Source organism: Lolium perenne, chromosome 4 (genome assembly GCF_019359855.2).
Source record: "Lolium perenne isolate Kyuss_39 chromosome 4, Kyuss_2.0, whole genome shotgun sequence".
NCBI lineage: Eukaryota > Viridiplantae > Streptophyta > Magnoliopsida > Poales > Poaceae > Lolium > Lolium perenne.
Window position 1 is genome coordinate 306583740 of NC_067247.2, and position 18066 is coordinate 306601805.

General features: G+C 45.5%; 1 protein-coding gene and 1 non-coding gene across 2 annotated transcripts; one reads left to right on the top strand and one right to left on the bottom strand.

Annotated features, from left to right (window-relative positions):
* The first annotated feature begins 9491 nt into the window (after positions 1-9491).
* Positions 9492-12304, top strand: LOC127296020 (laccase-10). Its single transcript, XM_051326038.2, has 5 exons — positions 9492-9684; positions 9812-9963; positions 10165-10538; positions 10757-11719; positions 11838-12304. Exons 1-5 carry the CDS (start codon positions 9586-9588, stop codon positions 11966-11968), a joined length of 1719 nt encoding a protein of 572 aa, XP_051181998.1. The 5' UTR covers positions 9492-9585; the 3' UTR covers positions 11969-12304.
* Positions 10611-10692, bottom strand: TRNAS-GCU (transfer RNA serine (anticodon GCU)). The gene has a single exon. It is a non-coding gene; the product is annotated as a tRNA-Ser (tRNA).
* Positions 12305-18066: the final 5762 nt, after the last annotated feature.

The following is an 18066-nucleotide window of genomic DNA, read 5'->3' on the forward strand; positions in this document are numbered from 1 at the left end:
GGAGTATTTATGCTCGATAGTGGGTTCATGCCTCCATTAAATCTGGGACAGTGACAGAAAGTTCTAAGGTTGTGGATGTGCTGTTGCCACTAGGGATAAAACATTGATGCTATGTCCGAGGATGTAGTTATTGATTACATTACGCACCATACTTAATGCAATTGTCTGTTGTTTGCAACTTAATACTGGAAGGGGTTCGGATGATAACCTGAAGGTGGACTTTTTAGGCATAGATGCATGCTGGATAGCGGTCTATGTACTTTGTCGTAATGCCCAATTAAATCTCACAATACTCATCTTATCATGTATGTGCATTGTCATGCCCTCTCTATTTGTCAATTGCCCGACTGTAATTTGTTCACCCAACATGCTATTTATCTTATGGGAGAGACACCTCTAGTGAATTGTGGACCCCGGTCCATTCTTTTACATTGAAATACAAATCTGCTGTTATTGTTCTTTACTGTTTTCTGCAAACAATCATCATCCACACTATACATCTAATCCTTTGTTACAGCAAGCCGGTGAGATTGACAACCTCACTGTTTCGTTGGGGCAAAGTACTTTGGTTGTGTTGTGCAGGTTCCACGTTGGCGCCGGAATCCCTGGTGTTGTGCCGCACTACATCCCGCCGCCATCAACCTTCAACGTGCTTCTTGGCTCCTCCTGGTTCGATAAACCTTGGTTTCTTTACGAGGAAAACTTGCTGCTGTGCGCATCATACCTTCCTCTTGGGGTTCCCAACGAACGTGTGAGTTACACGCCATCAAGCTCTTTTTCTGGCGCCGTTGCCGGGGAGATCAAGACACGCTGCAAGGGGAGTCTCCACTTCTCAATCTCTTTACTTTGTTTTTGTCTTGCTTAGTTTTATTTACTACTTTGTTTGCTGCACTAAATCAAAATACAAAAAAAATTAGTTGCTAGTTTTACTTTATTTGCTATCTTGTTTGCTATATCAAAAACACAAAAAAATTAGTTACTTGCATTTACTTTGCTTTACTTACTGTTGCTAAAATGGCCAACCCTGAAAATACTAAGTTGTGTGACTTCACAACCACAAATAATAATGATTTCTTATGCACACCTATTGCTCCACCTGCTACTACAGCAGAATTCTTTGAAATTAAACCTGCTTTACTAAATCTTGTTATGCGAGAGCAATTTTCTGGTGTTAGTTCTGATGATGCTGCTGCCCATCTTAATAATTTTGTTGAACTATGTGAAATGCAAAAATATAAAGATGTAGATGGTGACATTATAAAATTAAAATTGTTCCCTTTCTCATTAAGAGGAAGAGCTAAAGATTGGTTGCTATCTCTGCCTAAGAATAGTATTGATTCATGGACTAAATGCAAGGATGCTTTTATTGGTAGATATTATCCCCCTGCTAAAATTATATCTTTGAGGAGTAGCATAATGAATTGTAAACAATTAGATACTGAACATGTTGCTCAAGCTTGGGAAAGAATGAAATCTCTGGTTAAAAATTGCCCAACCCATGGACTGACTACTTGGATGATCATCCAAACCTTCTATGCAGGACTAAATTTTTCTTCGCGGAATTTATTGGATTCAGCTGCTGGAGGTACCTTTATGTCCATCACTCTTGGTGAAGCAACAAAGCTTCTTGATAATATGATGATCAATTACTCTGAATGGCACACGGAAAGAGCTCCACAAGGTAAGAAGGTAAATTCTGTCGAAGAAACCTCTTCCTTGAGTGATAAGATTGATGCTATTATGTCTATGCTTGTGAATGATAGGACTAATATTGATCCTAATAATGTTCCGTTAGCTTCATTGGTTGCACAAGAAGAACATGTTGATGTGAACTTCATTAAAAATAATAATTTCAACAACAATGCTTACCGGAACAATTCTAGTAACAACTATAGGCCATATCCTTATAATAATGGCAACGGCTATGCTAATTCTTATGGGAATTCTTACAACAATAATAGGAGTTCACCCCTGGACTTGAAGCCATGCTTAAAGAATTTATTAGTACACAAACTGCTTTTAACAAATCTGTTGAAGAAAAGCTTGGGAAAATTGATATACTTGCTTCTAAAGTCGATAGTCTTGCCTCTGATGTTGATCTTTTGAAATCGAAAGTTATTCCTAATGAGAATCATCATAATAAAATTGTTACTACAGCAAATGCCATCCAAGTTAGAATTAATGAGAATATAAGATTAATGGCTGAACTGCGTGCTAGGTGGGATAGAGAAGAAAATGAAAAACTAGCTAAAGAGAAGAATGTAGCTAAAGTTTGGACTATTACCACCACTAGTAATGCTAATGCTACACATGTTGCTGCACCTCCTACTAATAATAATAAAAGAATTGGTGTTAGCAATGTTTCCACTTCTAAGGCAAAGCGAGAAACTGCCCGAAATCGCTAAAATCGCTAAATCGCTCGTGATAAAACTGCTGAAATTTTTTCCAACATTGGGGATGATGATCCCATTGCTTTAGATTATAATGGTTTGAATTTTGATGATTGCCACATCTCTGAAGTTATAAAGTTCTTGCAAAAACTTGCTAAAAGTCCTAATGCTAGTGCTATAAATTTGGCTTTCACGCAACATATTACAAATGCTCTCATAAAAGCTAGAGAAGAGAAACTAGAGCGCGAAGCCTCTATTCCTAAAAAGCTAGAGGATGGTTGGGAGCCCATCATTAAGATGAAGGTTAAAGATTTTGATTGTAATGCTTTATGTGATCTTGGTGCAAGTATTTCTGTTATGCCTAAGAAAATTTATAATATGCTTGACTTGCCACCGCTGAAAAATTGTTATTTGGATGTTAATCTTGCTGATCATTCTACAAAGAAACCTTTGGGGAAATTTGATAATGTTCGCATTACCATTAACAATAACCTTGTCCCCGTTGATTTTGTTGTCTTGGATATTGAATGCAATGCATCTTGTCCCATTATATTGGGAAGACCTTTTCTTCGAACTGTTGGTGCTATCATCGATATGAAGGAAGGTAATATAAAATATCAATTTCCTCTCAAGAAAGGTATGGAACACTTCCCTAGAAAGAGAATGAAGTTACCTTTTGATTCTATTATGAGAACAAATTATGATGTTGACACTTCGTCTCTTGATAATACTTGATACACACTTTCTGCGCCTAGCTGAAAGGCGTTAAAGAAAAGCGCTTATGGGAGACAACCCATGTTTTTTTTTACCTACAGTACTTTGTTTTTATTTTGTGTCTTGGAAGTTGTTTACTACTGTAGCAACCTCTCCTTATCTTAGTTTAGTGTTTTGTTGTGCCAAGTAAAGTCGTTGATAGAAAAGTTCATACTAGATTTGGATTACTGCGCAGAAACAGATTTCTTTGCTGTCACGAATCTGGGCTGTTTTCCCTATAGTTAACTCAGAAAATTATGCCAATTTACGTGAGTAATCCTCAGATATGTACGCAACTTTCATTCGATTTGAGCATTTTCATTTGAGCAAGTATGGTGCCTCGATAAAATTCGTCAATATGAACTGTTCTGTTTTGACAGATTCTGCCTTTTATTTCGCATTGCCTCTTTCGCTATGTTGGATGAATTTCTTTGATCCATTAATGTCCAGTAGCTTTATGCAATGTCCAGAAGTGTTAAGAATGATTGTGTCACCTCTGAACATGTTAATTTTTATTGTCGCTAACCCTCTAATGAGTTGTTCTAAGTTTGGTGTGGAGGAAGTTTTCAAGGATCAAGAGAGGAGTATGATGCAACATGATCAAGGAGAGTGAAAGCTCTAAGCTTGGGGATGCCCCGGTGGTTCACCCCTGCATATATTAAGAAGACTCAAGCGTCTAAGCTTGGGGATGCCCAAGGCATCCCCTTCTTCATCGACAACATTATCAGGTTCCTCCCCTGAAACTATATTTTTATTCCATCACATCTTATGTGCTTTTCTTGGAGCGTCGGTTTGTTTTTGTTTTTTGTTTTGTTTGAATAAAATGGATCCTAGCATTCACTTTATGGGAGAGAGACACACTCCGCTGTAGCATATGGACAAGTATGTCCTTAGTTTCTACTCATAGTATTCATGGCGAAGTTTCTTCTTCGTTAAATTGTTATATGGTTGGAATTGGAAAATGATACATGTAGTAATTGCTATTAATGTCTTGGGTAATGTGATACTTGGCAATTGTTGTGCTCATGTTTAAGCTCTTGCATCATATGCTTTGCACCCATTAATGAAGAAATACATAGAGCATACTAAAATTTGGTTTGCATATTTGGTTTCTCTAAGGTCTAGATAATTTCTAGTATTGAGTTTGAACAACAAGGAAGACGGTGTAGAGTCTTATAATGTTTTCAATATGTCTTTTATGTGAGTTTTGCTGCACTGGTTCATCCTTGTGTTTGTTTCAAATAAGCCTTGCTAGCCTAAACCTTGTATCGAGAGGGAATACTTCTCATGCATCCAAATACTTGAGCCAACTACTATGCCATTTGTGTCCACCATACCTACCTACTACATGGTATTTCCCGCCATTCCAAAGTAAATTGCTTGAGTGCTACCTTTAAAATTCCATCATTCACCTTTGCAATATATAGCTCATGGGACAAATAGCTTAAAAACTATTGTGGTATTGAATATGTACTTATGCACTTTATCTCTTATTAAGTTGCTTGTTGTGCGATAACCATGTTCACTGGGGACGCCATCAACTACTCTTTGTTGAATTTCATGTGAGTTGCTATGCATGTTCGTCTTGTCTGAAGTAAGAGCGATCTACCACCTTATGGTTAAGCATGCATATTGTTAGAGAAGAACATTGGGCCGCTAACTAAAGCCATGATCCATGGTGGAAGTTTCAGTTTTGGACATATATCCTCAATCTCATATGAGATAATTATTAATTGTTGTTACATGCTTATGCATAAAAGAGGAGTCCATTATCTGTTGTCTATGTTGTCCCGGTATGGATGTCTAAGTTGAGAATAATCAATAGCGAGAAATCCAATGCGAGCTTTCTCCTTAGACCTTTGTACAGGCGGCATAGAGGTACCCCTTTGTGACACTTGGTTAAAACATGTGCATTGTGATGATCCGGTAGTCCAAGCTAATTAGGACAAGGTGCGGGCACTATTAGTACACTATGCATGAGGCTTGCAACTTGTAAGATATAATTTACATGATATATATGCTTTATTACTACCGTTGACAAAATTGTTTCATGTTTTCAAAATCAAAGCTCTAGCACAAATATAGCAATCGATGCTTTTCCTCTATGGAGGACCATTCTTTTACTTTCAATGTTGAGTCAGTTCACCTATTTTTATCCACCTCAAGAAGCAAACACTTGTGTGAACTGTGCATTGATTCCTACATACTTGCTTATTGCACTTATTATATTACTCTATGTTGACAATATCTATGAGATATACATGTTACAAGTTGAAAGCAACCGCTGAAACTTAATTTTCCTTTGTGTTGCTTCAATGCTTTTACTTTGAATTATTGCTTTATGAGTTAACTCTTATGCAAGACTTATTGATGCTTGTCTTGAAGTGCTATTCATGAAAAGTCTTTGCTATATGATTCACTTGTTTACTCATGTCATATACATTGTTTTGATCGCTGCATTCACTACATATGCTTTACAAATAGTATGATCAAGGTTATGATGGCATGTCACTCCGTAAATTATACGTGTTATCGTTTTACCCGCTCGGGACGAGCGTAACTAAGCTTGGGGATGCTGATACGTCTCCGACGTATCGATAATTTCTTATGTTCCATGCCACATTATTGATGTTATCTACATGTTTTATGCACACTTTATGTCATATTCGTGCATTTTCTGGAACTAACCTATTAACAAGATGCCGAAGTGCCGATTCTTGTTTTCTGCTGTTTTTGGTTTCAGAAATCCTAGTAAGGAAATATTCTCGGAATTGGACGAAATCAACGCCCAGGGTCCTATTTTGCCACGAAGCTTCCAGAAGTCCGAAGAGGAGACGAAGTGGGGCCACGAGGGGGCCACACCCTAGGGCGGCGCGGCCCCCCCCCTTGGCCGCGCGGCCCTGTGGTGTGGGGCCCTCGTGCCGCCTCCTGACCTGCCCTTCCGCCTACTTAAAGCCTCCGTTGCGAAACCCCCTGTACCGAGAGCCACGATACGGAAAACCTTCCGCAGACGCCGCCGCCGCCGATCCCATCTCGGGGATCCAGGAGATCGCCTCCGGCACCTGCCGGAGAGGGGAATCATCTCAGGAGGACTCTACGCCACCATGGTCGCCTCCGGAGTGATGTGTGAGTAGTCTACCCCTGGACTATGGGTCCATAGCAGTAGCTAGATGGTTGTCTTCTCCCCATTGTGCTTCATTGTCGGATCTTGTGAGCTGCCTAACATGATCAAGATCATCTATCTGTAATTCTATATGTTGCGTTTGTTGGGATCCGATGAATAGAAAATACTTGTTATGTTGATTATCAAAGTTATGTCTATGTGTTGTTTATGATCTTGCATGCTCTCCGTTACTAGTAGATGCTCTGGCCAAGTAGATGCTTGTAACTCCAAGAGGGAGTATTTATGCTCGATAGTGGGTTCATGCCTCCATTGATATCTGGGACAGTGACAGAAAGTTCTAAGGTTGTGGATGTGCTGTTGCCACTAGGGATAAAACATTAGTGCTATGTTCAAGGATGTAGTTACTAGTTACATTACGCGCAATACTTAATGCAATTGTCTGTTGTTAGCAACTTAATACTGGAGGGGGTTCGGATGATAACCTGAAGGTGGACTTTTTAGGCATAGATGCATGCTGGATGGCGGTCTATGTACTTTGTCGTAATGCCCAATTAAATCTCACTATACTCATCATAATATGTATGTGCATGGTCATGCCCTCTTTATTTGTCAATTGCCCAACTATAATTTGTTCTCCCAACATGCTGTTTATCTTATGGGAGAGACACCTCTAGTGAACTGTGGACCCCGGTCCAATTCTCTATACTGAAATACAATCTACTGCAATACTTGTTCTACTGTTTTCTGCAAACAATCATTTTCCACACAATACGGTTAATCTTTTGTTACAGCAAGCCGGTGAGATTGACAACCTCACTGTTTCGTTGGGGCAAAGTACTTTGGTTGTGTTGTGCAGGTTCCACGTTGGCGCCGGAATCCCTGGTGTTGCGCCGCACTACATCCCGCCGCCATCAACCTTCAACGTGCTTCTTGGCTCCTCCTGGTTCGATAAACCTTGGTTTCTTTCTGAGGGAAAACTTGCTGCTGTGCGCATCATACATTCCTCTTGGGGTTCCCAACGAACGTGTGAGTTACACGCCATCATAGCTACTACCAAAGGCATAACATTCTGTGTGACATACCTGTCCAAACATAATAATTTGTCGATATTAGCTTCGGTCGAGATATTTGCCGTTAACGCAATTCCTGCAAGGTGATCAGCTTCTTGAGTTTTGACGTCTCACCTGAAAAGTACTAGAAGATGCATCTTTGCTGCACATATTTTCTGCCACAGCGCGCATATAATTCAGCTCCAACATTGTAATACAAGCTCAAGTTCATTGGATGGAAAATCGTTGACCTAGATGATATACGCATAAATTACATGAAGCGAAGATACACCGAACTTTGGAGGGATCAAGCACTTTCAAGCTAACATTACCTGAAAACATCATAGTGAGCAGATATCCTTTGTGCTTTTTTGACTTTCTTCAGTTCAGTTGCGCTTTTCTCAGAATGGTAGTAAACTGAGCTTTCATTCTGCCTTTTGCAAGTTGTCATGCACTTGAGTTACATTGCTGAAATGGGAGAAAACATTATGAGTTACATTGCTATCTGAAGTGACAGCCCAACTCCTTAAGTTGGTTACTGAGGGTGCAAAAAAATATGAGTTAAGTTCCCAGCATACTCTCTAGACTCTAGCAGACTAGAAGATCGCGGACACGTAGTTACTGCGTGTGCCGCTTGAAAACCTGAGTAGGATGCGACGTCACTGTCTCGGAAGCAACATAAAACCCAATCAAGATGAGATGCGCGCTCGTCCCGTCGCTTGTCACCCACCAGAAACTTCTCCTATCCTCCTTTTTTGTGTGTGCGCTTCCGGTTGCATTGTGCTAGATCATAGTTTTACTCAAAGTGTTTCCCTTGATGTCCAAGACAGGATAAAGATGCCCTGGCCAGGGATGTTCAGACAGGAACAAGAGCGTCAAGATTAATTAAGAAAGACATGCACGCCTCCAAACCACACACTAACACATGGTACAATGGTGGAATTATAGGGAGAATGGCATTGTCAGGATCTCGATTTTACACACGCACGCGTGTGGAGGGTACACGGACAGCGGAGCAAACGGCACGCGTGTTGTGTACAATCCCTCCGATCGAGTACTCTCCGTGTATGTAGGTGTTCTATGTTTTCTTGGATTGCATATCAAATCCATTTATTTTCCTGCACCTTTTCTTGGAAAGGCGCGAAATCTGCGTGTGTTTGGTGTAGTAAGCTGGCAAATGTCGCACTGTTTGTCTGAAGTTTCGGCTGCCTACATGGGAATGGAATACACTCAGGTGCAAGCAAACCAATGGTCAAAGCAGTTAGCCGACGTCGAACCATAGCCAATGCGGATGATGCACGACAGGACGTGCAATGTCATTCAGACATGAACCCTAACTATCTTAATGGGGGGGTATGCTCAAGCAAGGAATACTTAGGAACTTAGGAACCTAGCTTCCGGGCTTTAAACGAGGTGATTACACACTACACAGACATTATCTTGTTAGGTGCCTATGCTACATGCTGTGTAGACTTTTAACTGGTCTCAGGACGACCCCATGGTCTCAGGACGACCCTATAAGTTGAAGTGTTCTAATCTCCGTTCCGTCAGTCAGTCCATGTACAGTGATGAAACTCTGAATGAGTTAACCGCCGAGCGAACCAATCATCGTCTACAGGTTCTTCAAGGTCGGTACTGATCCGACGAGGTGAGAACGAAATCGTAACAAATGCTAGCTGTCAAGGCTTTGTCGTCCTTCTTCCAGAGGAACTCAAGATCATAAAAGATCAGATCATACCACGGCAGATTCCAATCAGGAATACAGTCGAGAGCGGTTGCGCACTCGCATCATGATTCTTGCGGTGTACTCTGAGTCAATTGTTCAAAAGCTAGAACGACTAACAAATCAGCGATTTTTTTTTTTTGGAAATGAAATCACCGATATTATGGAATATTTGCGTGAGCAGTGCCCCCGTCAAAAAGAGCAATTCCTTTGCCTGCACTCTAAAACCCAGCACGACCCAACTCTTGTACATCACCAGCAAAAGCACTGGCGCTAGCAAGCTAGGAACCTTTCTTTCTCCTGTCATCCGGCCTCGCTGATCATCGCCACCTAATATTTTCTCATCTTTTTCACGACCTCTGGAAAAAGGAAAACATCATATCTCCACCTAATAAATTGCACCACCAACTAGTGGTGCCATCCTCCTTATATATATATCTTGTTCTCGAATATTATGGTACGAGCGCGTTGGCCGTGCTAACTGTTATCTCTGCTACCATTTACCATCATACATCTGCATTGCAGCTCTATCAAAGAGTCGGGACAATGGGAGCATATTGCCGCGCTCTGCTTGTATTCCTTGGCACGTTGTTGGTGCTGCCACAGCTTCTGCTCGCCAGCACGACGAGATACTACACCTTCAATGTACATACTACATGCCATGCATCTCCAGTTCTCCACTAGTACTTGGCAAGATTCACCTTGCACCTAGCTTAGACACTCTATTTAGTCGTTCTGATCTCGTCTAATCATATGTTTGAGTTGTACGTAGGTGACAATGAAGAAGGTGACACGGCTGTGCAAGACCCGCGCCATCCCAACAGTGAACGGTAAGTTCCCAGGACCGAAGATACTCACCAGGGAAGGCAACCGTGTTGTCGTCAAGGTGGTTAACAATGTCAAGCAGAACGTTACCATCCACTGGTAAATCATGTGCTCCATGTTCTTACTTAATTGCATCGGCGATAACCAGACTGCTAGCTAGTGCTACATTTTGTGTAAAAGACAAAGCCATCTTCACCGGTCTAGTTAGTCGGCGACTTCATCGATCGTTCTTCATTGGGAAATGCTCTCTTTCTGAGTGTGCTCGTTTTGTAGCTCAAGGTGTGGTGAATTTTTGAACAGGCACGGCGTGAGGCAGCTGCGGACGGGGTGGTCGGACGGGCCAGCGTACATCACACAGTGCCCGATCCAGACGGGGCAGAGCTATGTGTACAACTTCACCATCACGGGGCAGAGGGGCACGCTCTTCTGGCACGCACATTTCTCATGGCTGCGCGCCACGCTCTACGGCCCTATCGTCATCCTCCCCAAGCTCGGCGTGCCCTACCCCTTCCCAAAACCCTACAGAGAAGTACCCATCATTTTCGGCGAGTGGTTTAATGTGGATCCTGAAGCAATAATAGCCCAGGCGCTTCAGACTGGTGGAGGCCCAAACGTCTCGGACGCGTACACCATTAACGGGCTTCCAGGCCCACTATACAACTGCTCGAGCAAAGGTAACACATTTATAGCCCATCAAAAAGATCTCGAAAAAGAAGCCCAGCCAAAAAATATGACAAAAAGAAAGACGACGCCTGAGAGATTCGAACTCTCGCGGGGAAACCCCATGTACTTAGCAGGCACACGCCTTAACCACTCGGCCAAAGCGTCGTTGTTGTTGTGTTTCAATGTTTTCCCTTAGTAATCTAAAGCGTAGCTCATCTAACATCTGCAGACACGTTCAAGCTGAAGGTGCAGCCCGGCAAGTGGTACCTGCTCCGGCTGATCAACGCTGCGCTCAACGACGAGCTCTTCTTCTCCATAGCCAACCACACGCTCACCGTCGTCGACGTCGACGCCTCCTACGTCAAGCCCTTCGACACGAACGTGGTGCTCATCACGCCGGGGCAGACCACCAACGTGCTCCTCCGCGCCAAGCCGGACGACGGCTGCCCGCCGGCGACCCACCTCATGCTGGCGCGGCCCTACGCCACGGGCCGGGTCGGCACCTACGACAACACCACCGTCGCCGCCATCCTCGAGTACGCGCCGGCGGGCCACATCAAGAGCCGCCCGCTTTTCCGTCCCACCCTCCCGGTGTTCAACGACACGGCGTTCGCCGCCAACTACAGCGCCAAGCTCCGGAGCCTGGCCAGCCCGGACTACCCGGCCAACGTCCCGCGACAGGTGGAGCGCCCCTTCTTCTTCACCGTGGGGCTCGGCACCAACCCGTGCCCGACGTACCAGGGCTGCAGTGGCCCCACCAACGACACCAAGTTCTCGGCGTCCGTCAACAACGTCTCCTTCAACATGCCCACCACGGCGCTCCTCAAGGCGCACTACGACGGCAACACCGCCAACGTGTACACGTCGGACTTCCCCACCGTGCCGCTGGTGCCGTTCAACTACACGGGCACGCCGCCCAACAATACAAACGTGTCCAACGGGACCAAGGTGGTGGTGCTGTCATACAACACCAGTGTGGAGGTGGTGCTCCAGGACACCAGCATCCAGGGCGCCGAGAGCCACCCGCTGCACCTGCACGGCTTCGACTTCTTCGTTGTCGGGCAAGGCGTAGGCAACTATGACTCGTCACAGGATCCTGCCAACTTCAATTTGCTCGACCCTGTGCAGAGGAACACCGTCGGAGTTCCCGCTGGAGGCTGGGTCGCCATCAGATTTTACGCAGATAACCCTGGTGAGTTCGTATACAAGTTCTTTTGGCATTGCTATATTACTGAACTTTTTTCAAACAAACTTAATTAGTACTTCACTGCACTAATTTTCTTGCATAAAAATGACTTGGCACTTGGCAGGTGTATGGTTCATGCATTGCCATCTCGAGGTGCACACGAGCTGGGGACTGAAGATGGCATGGGTGGTCAACGACGGCACATTGCCTGACCAGAAGCTCATGCCTCCGCCGTCCGATCTCCCCAAGTGTTAGAAACCGATCGTTTTCATTGACCAAGATTGGGATTAATTTCTTTTGTTCTGTTTGCATGCAATTGTGGATGAATTATCGTACATACATACGTCGCACACAAGGGTTTGAAAGAAGCTGTATAATTTTTTTTGAAGTATTCCATTTAATATATCCAATGTTAAAAGGAAAAGTTCCATTGTTGTAAGACTAGTCATAGTGGGGAGTAACATAGAGTAGTAACATGGTGCATGTTACTACCCTATGTTACTACCTCCATAGTGGATAGTTACTTATATATGGTACGGAGTATCATGCATGTTATATTTATTAAATTGTAGATTCAACTTGTATTGAGAAGTGTGATGTTATGGTAACATAGCTACTAGTTACCACCCCACTCTCTTTCTTCATTTATTATCATGCCATATCACCAAAATGCATTAGGGTGTGTGATGTTATTAGCTATGTTACTCCCACTATGAGTAGTCTAAGGGCATATCTCTTATATAATTTAGAGGCACAAACGGTAGAATAAACTTAGACGGGAGTAAAATTTTACTCTTCTAACGGTAGCAATACCTAACTCCTCAAACGAAGTGACCTCGATCGTATCAAAGTCTCTCTACATCTTCTTCTTCCTTCTTGCTTCTTCTTTCACTGTATTCGAAAGACTGAACTCACTGTATTAGTCTGTGTTAGAGATGATCTTAGCACGGTACGTGAAGATGGGACGAAAATTGGACAAGTCTCTTTTTAAGTTTGTACTCACGCAGAACATCGATTGGCTGAGGATAACAATAGCCAGTAGAATGGCATTTGCAAGGGAACAGACGAAAACTAGTCGATCGGTGATACCAGGCTGGTCTGCTCGTCCAAGACATACTGGACCTTGTTCGCCATCTATGCGCGGTGCGGTCGACCGTGGAGTCCCTCTCGCTCGCTAGCTAGCTACTCCTAGTGAGTTGATCGGGACGGAACACGAGCAGACGTCACGCCCTATCGCTCCCACATGCCAACTCGTGGCCTTGGTCTGCTGGCACGCTCCTGTTGGCCGAGGTCGACCTCGTAGATAGCTACCACGGCTGCACCATTTGGCTGGCCTTGCCGACTATAGTGTCGTGGGATGGATTTCTATCTTCAGAAACAATAGGAAGCGTCGAACTGATGAGCTGAGAGCATGTTGTTGGCCTTGCCTGTACGTGACTCTTGATAGGCCCAAGTCAGTAGCCGAACATCCCGTGCGTACTCCACAGGCAGCTGTGGTCGAACATATGCCATACCTTGGACCTCGATCAGCACGATGGGATAAGACGGCATTGACGTGCGAACCTAGGACGAAGAAGCAGGCTCAGTTGCAACAGGATCGCAGCCGCAGGCAGACGGCATGGCCGCGCCGGGAGACACCATATCGGAGAGCAGGCTCGCCATGCCGCCATGACAGGGACTCGAGCCTCGAGGAGAAGGCGATCCCGTTTGTTTGGAACATCGGACCCGGAGATAAGGCTCGACTGCTACAAGGCAGAGAGAGAGCCCACCGGTACGTCCAGTCTGAGGTTCCGGCCCAATCCGGAGTTCGGCCCATCTGGTGTTCGGCCCATCCATTCGACCCATGCCCGAAAGGTGGCCTCGCCGCGTGAGATTCGGCCACCGACCTTTACCTTCTGCTGAAGGGCGTGCGAAAAAGTATGCAAAAATTAACCAAGCCGATCCAACGTTGTGGGTTGTGGCCGCACCGGGATGCGACGAGCCGCGCGGACGGGCGGCACGGTCCGAACCCGAACGAAAGCTGCTCATGTAAAAGAAAATTTACGTTTCCAAAAAAAAAAAAAAAAAAAAAAAAATTACGTGACGATAAAATATGGGATTTCCTATATCTCAGACTGAGAATTAAGTCTCCATGTGGAGCCTGAAAATATTGCTCGAAATGGTGTGTGAAAAAGGCTCTTGACAACAAGAGCGGATCTCAAAGATTAACATGGAAGTGGATATCTGTGTCGAGCACATTTGTCAATATATCTACCTTTGGGTGCAACTTAGAACCATCAACCCGTCAAGAGGAAGTTTCGGATCGTATATCTTACAACCTCACCAATGACGGTCAATACTCCTCCAAATCCGCTTAGAAGGTCCAGTTCGTCGCTCGCTACCCCCAAGGTTTGAAAGATTTGGGCCCCTCCCAAAATGAATTTTTGTGCGTGGCTTGCTATTCATAATAGGCATTTAACCGCCGATTGGAGAAAAGATGGTGTCAAAATTGATGTGTTTGTCCGCTTTGTTAGAGATATATTTGGTATACGTACGGTTAGGGATAGATTAGGTAGGGATAGATTTGTTTCTTGTCCTCTACTCCAAGTCGGTCCCTTGTACTCCTATATATACTCGCTCATGAGGCTTAATAATATATCTAACATATTCCGCCAATCTCTCTCCCTCTCTATCCTTCTACATGGTATCAGAGCGGCACGCTCCTTGACCTAGCCGCCGCAAAGTTTCCGCGCCGCGCCGCCCCCGGGAGGTCGATCTCCATGATCTACTCCGGGGGCCGCGCAACCCGTATGAGGGTTCGTCCGCCGATCCGTTGATCCGCTGCTCTCGAGTCTTTTTTTTTTCCAATCCGTAGATTGGTTTTCTTTTTCTCCGCCGGTCGCTCGACCGGCGCTTTTCTTTTTTGTTTTACCGATCATAGATCGGATTGAGTCGCCCATCGCCGTCGTCCTCTTGCGCCTCTACTCCAAAAACGGCATCGACCTGCACCGGCCATCAACCGCATGGCACAGCCGCACGCGCCGCACACGGGGCGCCCCTACGTGCGACGCCGCAGGCTATCTCGCCCGCACGGTCTCCATCGCTGGTCCGTCTTCGCCGTCATCGCCCGGGACTACATCGACAACGCCGCCATCGACTCCGATCTGTGCGTCGTCCACGCCATGGCACATGTAGCGCCGCCGTCGGTCTGATCAACCGACCCCGCGCACATCTACGCCAAGCAAGTCCCCGAGCACGCGCCTACCACCGATCGAGCAAAGGGTTGCCGCTGCGTCGCCCCTTCGGGCCGCAGCGTCGCCGCCTTTGGTCCACGCCGCTAGCCGCTGCCGCGCCGGCCGCCTTCGCTGCCGTCGGTCGGCCGCCCGCGCCGCCGCTGACCCGGCCGCTAGGCCGGCTGCTCCGGCTGCCCCTCCACGACCTCGTCCTCGACCCCTGCCGCACCCTCTGCTGCGGCTACAGCTACGCCGCCCCCTCGGGCCGTGCCGTTGCTGCATGCGGTCGCCTTCGCCGTTCCCCGCGCGTCGATGTCCGAGGCCACCACAGCGCCGCCCCTTCGGCGCGGGTCGCCTCCATCCGCGCATGGTCTTCGTCACGCCGCTGGGTCTTCCTCGCCTACTTCGTGTACCGCTGCCGCGCCCCCACCCCAGGTCGCCGCTGGGCTCGCCAACCACTTCAGGTCGCGCTGGGCTCACCGACCACCGCAACGCCTGTCTAGGCGTCCAGCATGACCACCCCTGGTCACCGCTGGATTAGCCGCCTTCTACGTCTCCAACCGTCTCAACTTCGTCGCCCGTGCCATCGCCTCATCCCCGTCTACACCACCTGCTACTCTACTCTGAGAACCGTGGGCAGCGTCGGCATCTCCGTCGATATGCGACCGCGACGCTTCCGGAGGCCTCCTCTACTAGTCCCTCTGACACGGCGATAAGTTCATGATGGTCCCTGCCCCTCGCATGCCCGGTACTGGCAACACCGGAAGTGCCTTCGTCCCCGACACGTTCCCGAGTCTGGCAAACTCGCGCCGGACGTCTCGTCTTCATCGGCTTCGACAACGTCTTCTTCGGCATCGCCTCTACGACTGTCTCGACCGCGTCACCGACTTCTTCTATGTGTACTCGGTTCTGGCAAAACCGAAGTATGCCTTCGTCCCCGACGTGCGCCTGGTTCTGGCAAAACTAGGGCCGCACCTCGTCCTTGACGGCTCGGATTGCACCGACTTCGGCATCGACAACCTCCACGACTGCCTCGACGCGTCTCCGTCACTCTCCTCGCGCACTACGCGCTTGCGGCTACATCGACACCGGCACCCGCCCATGACATCGACAACAGCAATCCCTCGCGCGGCTCCCTCGACCAAGGTTGCAGCACCCACGCTTTCGGCTACCTCGACATCGGCATACAGGGCTACCACCTCGCCTGCGCCTCACCAGCTTCCTCTACAGTCCAAGCATCCGCGACGCAACTCCGTCCACGACGCTCCCGCTGTGACTGTGGGGGAGTGTCAGCCTTCTGGGGTCCACTTCGGTTTATCTCCAGTCTGACCGTCCGCGACGCTACTGTTGTTCATGTCACTACCGCTACGACTGCGGGGGAGTGTTAGAGATATATTTGGTATACGTACGGTTAGGGATAGATTAGGTAGGGATAGATTTATTTATTGTCCTCTACTCCAAGTCGGTCCCTTGTACTCCTATATATACTCGCTCATGAGGCTTAATAATACATCCAACATATTCCGCCAATCTTTCTCCCTCTCTATCTTTCTACACGCTTGCAATCGGGTAACGAAAGCCATGAATCACTTCTTTGCCAATTGCCTCTTCATCATTCGGCTTCGGGGCCTTGTTAACGATTGGAACGGACTCCACTTCGTCGACATCCAACCTTGGCCAACGATCTCAATCCATAAATGGTGGGAAACAACGAATAGCTGCAAGGATTTGGCATCCATCACCCTCCTCATCTCTTAGGAAATTTGCAACGAGAGAAACGCACGAGTTTCAAAAACATAAGTAAGTCCCTTGTCCGATGATTGTCGAAAAGATTAAGAGGGATTCAAGGCTTTGGTGAGTGCTAAGTGGTGAATTGCACTTTTCTGCCATAAAAGTGGCTAATATTTTTTTTAAAAAAAATTTATTTAGTTTTGGAAATAGTGCATGTTTTTTGTAATATTTGAAAAGTAGTACGTATTCGTTAAAAGTGGCTAGTTCTCGGTAGATAAAGAACGAAGTGTGTGTCTAGTAGAGTCATGGGTCATTGGATTTGTTTTCATCATGATTCATTTTTCCGGTAGGCAATCGGGGGAGCTCCTCGACACCGACCTGGTCGGCGCTGGGAGGATGCCGCACACCCTCGCGCTCCCGGGTAGCTAGCTGGGCCGCGGCTCAACATCAGGTAATTCGTTTTTTCTTTTTCGTTTCTATTTGTTTTCTGTTGTTTGTTTTCTTTTTTAAAAGATTTTTTAAAAATCTGAACATTTGTCAAAATTAAAAAAATTCAAATTAAAAAGAAATAACTTTTTAAAAATCTGAACATTTTTCAGATTTGAACATTTTTAAATTTGAACAAAAATGTAGTTTACTCTATGAACAATTTTCGAATTTGAACAAAATTTATATTTGAACAATTTTCGAATCAGAACAATTTTCATATTAGAACAATTTTTGAATTTGAACAAATTTCAAATTTGAAAACCGTTCAAATTTGAACGGTTTTCGAATTTGAACTGTTTTCGGATTTGAACGGTTTTCAATTTTAAACATTTTTGAATTTAAACATTTTTCAATTTGAACAATTTTTAAAAATTGAAATTTTCGAATCTGAAAAAATATAAACAAAACCGAAAATAGAAAAAAGAAAAAGAAAAAAGAAAAAGAAACCAGAAACCAGAAAAAAAAAAGGAAAAACGAACTGCTACAGGCTAAACATACACTAATGGGCCTGGCCCATACCCGACTAGGGGGTGTGCGCTGGCCGGTAGCCACCGACCTGGTCGGTGTATAGGTTTTCCCGGCAATCGGTAGTACTAGATGCAAGTGTGTTTCCTCGCCTCGTGATGTCTCTAGTTGTGAGTGTGAGCAAGTTATGGGCTTCTTTGGTGCATTCTCATAGTTGCTGGGCCTCTTGAGGTGGGTTGCTAGCTTTAGAATTAGATTTTGTATTTTCTTGTCTTTTAATGGTGTTGCAAGATTTATTTTTAGTTGCAAGTGTGGTTTTAACTAAGACTTTTCAGTTGTAAGTGTGGTTGCAACCGAAACTTTCCTCAGTTACAAGTGTGATTGTAACCGAGACTTTTCCAGCTAAGTGTGGTTGCACCTGAGATTTTCTTCAGTTGTACTTACGAGGGGTTGCAA

Coding starts and splice junctions, on each gene's coding strand:
- LOC127296020 (XM_051326038.2), top strand. CDS start 9,586: ATGGGAGCATATTGCCGCGCTCTGCTTGTATTCCTTGGCACGTTGTTG. Junction 9,685..9,811: donor CGAGATACTACACCTTCAAT/GTACATACTACA, acceptor AGTTGTACGTAG/GTGACAATGAAGAAGGTGAC. Junction 10,539..10,756: donor ATACAACTGCTCGAGCAAAG/GTAACACATTTA, acceptor TAACATCTGCAG/ACACGTTCAAGCTGAAGGTG.